At 40.1% G+C, this 5,359-nt stretch overlaps 1 protein-coding gene across 1 annotated transcript; it reads right to left on the reverse strand.

The window, feature by feature from the left end:
• Nucleotides 1-2,867: 2,867 nt before the first annotated feature.
• On the reverse strand, nucleotides 2,868-3,635 carry LOC145111222 (uncharacterized). Its single transcript, XM_079047517.1, has one exon. The coding sequence runs from the start codon at nucleotides 3,633-3,635 to the stop codon at nucleotides 2,868-2,870; it is 768 nt and encodes a 255-aa protein (XP_078903643.1).
• Nucleotides 3,636-5,359: the final 1,724 nt, after the last annotated feature.

Genomic DNA, 5,359 nt, shown 5'->3' on the forward strand with positions numbered 1-5,359 from the left:
AATCATAATTCTTATTTCTTTTACTCTTGTTTGGGAACTTGCACAATACACCCTTCAACTCTCATAAACATGACAACTACCACCTATTTTTACCATTATAACATAATGATTCTATTTAATTATTGACTCATTCTTTTAAAATTAACACCATCTTGTTTATTTAATTTTAATAATCTTAATATCGAAATAAATTCACAAAATAGATATTTGTGTTACGAAATCTAACATCATTAAAGGAATGAATTTTGGGTCGTTACAGGTCGGCGGTGAAACGGTTATTTCACCCTAAGTAAGGATTATGAATCATGGTTTGGAACCTAATTGCTAATCGGGTGATGTTTTGGTATGGATAGCTCGGGAAATTGTCAGGGCAGCAGCTAAGGGTTTCGTGCAGTACGCTTTAGCATTCGAGGCGAGTGTCCTCACTGTTTGTATGGGTTGAAGGCACCAATGCCGGCCCATTTGGTTTATATATAGTAGGAAGACCCGGTGGTTAGCCCTATGCATTATGTATGAAAGACTAGGAGGTGGCTCATGGCACACTGTATGCTAATTAGCTAAGTAGAGTAGTATGTATGCTAGTTGTCTTTGTGATGCTTGCATGGAAGACCAAGATGTGGCTCTTGGAACTTGTCTGTAAGACCCAGGGGTGGCCCCCGGCTTGGCAAGAAAGACCATGTGGCGGCCCGTGGCATAATGGCAAGACTATGTGCGGCACATAACACCTCTATTGATTATGATATATGAATGATATGTTTGGCTCACGGTTATGCATGACAGTGTGTGATATATGTGCTTATATGCTAGGCAGTATCCGGTCGAAAGAGACCAAAGGGGTAGGCCAGCACCGGGATAGTCTAGGCAGTATGTTATAGTATGGTATGTGGTATTTGGGGAACTCACTAAGCTTCGTGCTTATGGTTTTCAGTTTTGGTTTCAAGTACCTCCAGTTTTCAAACAAAGGAGCTCGGGACGATCACAACGCTTACACCTATGTTTTCCGCAACATGTGATTTCTGGGAATGAACTCTGATAAATGTTTTATTTTAAAATGCTTTTCAATGTGTGAATCAAGTTACAAGAGTGTTTTAGTTATATTAAAAATGAAATTTTTGGTCATGAATTTTTGGATGTTACAAGTTGGTATCAGAGCCTTGGTTTGAGGGATTCGGGCATACTCTCGGGTGTGCCTGAACTCAAATAAGGGCTTGATGAAATTTTTTATAAAATAAAATGAACATTTAATTACAAAAGAATTTCTAAGCAAAGAAAGCGATGTGATGTGTGCAATCGACCGAGCTCAAGTAAGTGGTTCCAAAATACCAATACATGTTTGTTATGTGATATGATATGATTATGTGATTCTCATGCTAGATTAGAGCTAAGGATCTAGGAGATATGCCTTTGTATGCTTATATGAGCTTGTAGATTTGCATGCTAGAACTGATCAACCAGTGGTAGGATGACCTGTTTAGGTTATGCCTGATTGTATGAGCCTTAGAATTGCATGCTAGTACAAATTCCTGATTAGAGGATATGATGGTGTGATTAGAGTATGTGGGTTAGTGGCCTTGTAATCTTCGAAAAATCCTTGATGAATCGGCGGTAAAATCCCGCATGGCCTAGAAAGCTCCTTACCCCTTTTACATTTGTTGGAGGTGGTAATTTAGCTATAGTGTCAACTTTTGCTCGATCCACCTCTATCCCCAATTTTGAGACTTTGTGTCCCAACACAATTCCTTCCTTGACCATGAAGTGGCACTTTTCCCAATTGAGGACTAAGTTGGTCTTCTCACATCTTGCTAGCATTAGGTCTAAGTTGGACAAACAATCTTCAAAAGAGGACCCAAAAACCGAGAAGTCATCCATGAAAACCTCCATGAATTTTTTGATCATGTCATGGAAGATAGCCATCATGCACCTTTGGAAAGTAGCTGGTGTGTTGCATAACCCAAATGGCATGCGTCTATATGCAAAAGTCCCACTTGGGTAAGTGAAAGTGGTCTTTTCTTGGTCTTGTGGATCAATTGGAATTTGGAAGTACCCCGAAAAACCATCTAGGAAACAATAGTAAAGATGACCGGATAGCCTTTCGAGCATTTGATCGATAAATGGTAAAGGAAAGTGATCCTTGCATGTAGCATCATTAAGCTTTTGATAGTCGATGCAAACGCGCCACCCAGTTACCGTTCTTGTTGGGATTAGCTCATTGTCTTCGTTGGTAACCACCGTCATTCCTCCTTTCTTTGGAACCACGTGTACCGAACTTACCCATGGGCTATCGGATATTGAATATATTATGTCGGCATCCAAAAGTTTGACCACCTCCTTTTTCACCACTTCTTGCATGTTTGGGTTTAGTCTTGTTTGGCGTTGCACTACCAGTTTTGCTCCTTCTTCTAAGTTAATTTTGTGCGAACAATAGGCGGGACTAATCCCTTTTATGTCGGTAATCTTCCATGCTATGGCACTTTGTCTTTTCCTTAGTACTTGCACGAGGCTTTCTTTTTCGTGTTTTGTTAGATTGGATGCTATGATTACTGGTTTTTGTTATCCTTCTTCCAAGAATGCATACTCCAGGTGTTCGGGCAAGGCTTTAAGCTCTACTTTTTGTTCTTTGTCACTCACCACGACGTGGGCCTGCTGCCACATCGTGTTGTCGCAGCTTTTAATGTCAGATCGTGGAAAAATTGAGGGCCACGATGTGTTGCCTGTGCCACGTCGTGTTGCTTCTTTTGTCTCCCTTTTCAATTCATTGTACTCGCTTTCCTACAATAGCTTCTCCAATTCTTGTATATCAAGTTCAGCATCAAAGTCACATTCTCCTAGCACCATATATCCCTCGGTCTCTTTTTCTTTCCACCCTCCTAGCTCTTTTTCAAGTACATCATCAATAACATCAACTGAAAAGCCATGTCATCACTTATTCTTGAATGTTGAATTGCTCTATTCACTCCAAAAGTGACTGCTTCTTCTCCAACTCGAAGAGTGAGTTTGGACTCTCTAATATCCACCAAGGCTCGGGCGGTGCTCAAGAAGGGCCTTCCAAGGATGATTGGGACTTGTTCGTCTTCCTCCATGTCTAAAACAATGAAATCTGCGGGATAAACAAACTTATCAACTTTTACTAGAAAGTCTTCACATATACCTCTTGGAAAGGTCATGGTCTTGTTCGCTAAACGGATGACCATGCAGACCGGTCTTGGTTCGGGGAGATCGAGTATCTTGAAGAACGAGTAGGGCATTAAATTAAAACTTGCTCCCGAGTCGGCTAGAGCATGACTAGTTGCTAGATTCCCGAATTGGCATGGTAAAGTTATGCTCCCTGGATCACCCATCTTCTTTGGTAACATGTTTAGCATTGCAGCAGAGCAAGTCTTATTTAGTACCACCTTAGATAATCCTTCGATTTTCTTTCGGTTTGTTAAGAGCTCCTTGAGAAACTTAGCATATTTTGGCATTTCAGCTAGGGCTTCATGGAATGGTATGTTGATTTCAAGGGATTTTATATGATCTAAGAACTTCCGGTAATCTTTAGCATTCTTCTCTTGTATTGCTCTACTTGGAAAGGGCAGTGGTGGGCGGTATGGCTTAACGGGTTCAGCAATTTTCTTTTCAGGCTCTTGCCACATCATGGCATCAGTGTCACACCCCCAAACCGAGATGGCGGAAACATTCGGGGGGGGGGGGGGGGGAAGGACGTCATGTACAGTATCATAACAATGCACAATAGTAAAACAAGCAACAACATCCATTGCATTAATGAAATAGTTAATACACGTGTGTTCTGAGTATAGTTGTAAGACACCAAAAATGTTTATAGCAAAATATAAAAGACGAGTCTTGAACATGCTCCGACTTCTCAAAAACCTGATCCAGTGTACCTGTCTACTGGTTCCCTGAGAATACAAGTTATTTTGAAAGAGAGTATCAACATTTAAGTTGGTGAGTTCATAAGTATTTAATGTCAAGTGTTTGTAATTGTTTCATGAAAATGTTTGTATACTTCCCAGAAAATACTATATTTTTTCATATTTGTTCTCTTGTAAAATGTGTGCTTGTACCCAAAACCCGACTGTTTTGTATGTTTGTTCTCTTGTAAAATGTGTGCTTGTACTTGAATAGTATAAAATGTAAGTTTTTCATATTTGTAAAACCATCTTTACTAGAAAAATAGTATGCATTTCTCATGCGAGAATATTACTGTATGAATGTAATGGAAAATAAAGATTTACAGTAGTATTGTGTAAAACAAACTACTGATGCATTAACTAGCTTGTAACCAAATTTGTTAATTTAGGTTAAATGTGATTGGTTTATAACCATACTTGATTGACTAGTATAAAACACGACGTTCTTCAGGCGTCAAAAATGGTATGACATTTTTCACCCGTAGACATGCAGGTCCCACTGTAGCTAGCAGCAAGGTGTGGGATGGTCAATCCCGTATAGATCTATACACAAACTCACTCTCTCCCTCCAGGAGACTCTGGTTACAAAACGTGACATAACAAGAGGGGTAATCCAGGAAACAAGTGTGTGATCCAGGAAATAAGAGGTTGCAAGGTGTTTACGGCTAGGCTTCGGTGTTCATGGCTGGGCTTTGGTGTGTGTACAGTCGTAAACGGTTCACGGTTACTTGATGATTCAAGTGTTTTCGGCTGGAAACAAGTGTTTGATCTTGGTGTTCTTGGTGAAACAAGGAAGATTCAAGGGTTCACTTCTGTAAACCCAAAAATGAGGGGTGTTTGATCGATGAAACGAAGAACAATAGACGTTCTTAACAAGATCCGAAGGTGAATTGGATGATCTTCAGATGATAGATGAGAGAAAACTTGGGTTTTCGGTTGAAGACTTTGAGAAAAAAGGCTTGAGTTAGCGGCTAGAAATGTAGAAGTGAGGATAAATTCAGTCAAACACATATATATAGGTAGGGTTTGCGGTCCGAGGAAGGTTCACGGTCTGAAGGAGTTCACGGCAGATAACGAGGGACGTTTACGGCTGCGAAGGCTCATTTGCGGTCCGAACCGTTTGCGGTCCGAGAGAGGTTCACGGCTCATCGAAGGTCCTCAGTTTTTGAGTGTTTTAACTTTCAAATTTATACAACCCTCTTAACTAAGTGTTTTACCAAGAAAAGGCTATTAATCTAACCTTGAGATTACATCAAAGCACAAGTTTGACCTTTATTGGATAAGTTTGACTCTAGTTGACCAAGTTTGACTTTTACAAGAATGGAAATTACGGGTTGTCACATCATCCCCCCGTTAAAGGGAATTTCGTCCCAAAATTAAGTCTAAGAAATACACGTGGATTAAGGGAAAAGATGAGGATACTTATGTTTCATTTGATCCTCCCGCTC

The sequence above is a fragment of the Lactuca virosa genome, chromosome 5, assembly GCF_052849685.1.
Source record: "Lactuca virosa cultivar CGN04683 chromosome 5, Lactuca_virosa_CGN04683_v6, whole genome shotgun sequence".
In the NCBI taxonomy this organism is placed as follows: domain Eukaryota; kingdom Viridiplantae; phylum Streptophyta; class Magnoliopsida; order Asterales; family Asteraceae; genus Lactuca; species Lactuca virosa.

Excerpts from the sequence above, each read along its gene's own strand:
- LOC145111222 (XM_079047517.1), bottom strand. The coding sequence starts at position 3,635 with ATGATGTGGCAAGAGCCTGAAAAGAAAATTGCTGAACCCGTTAAGCCA.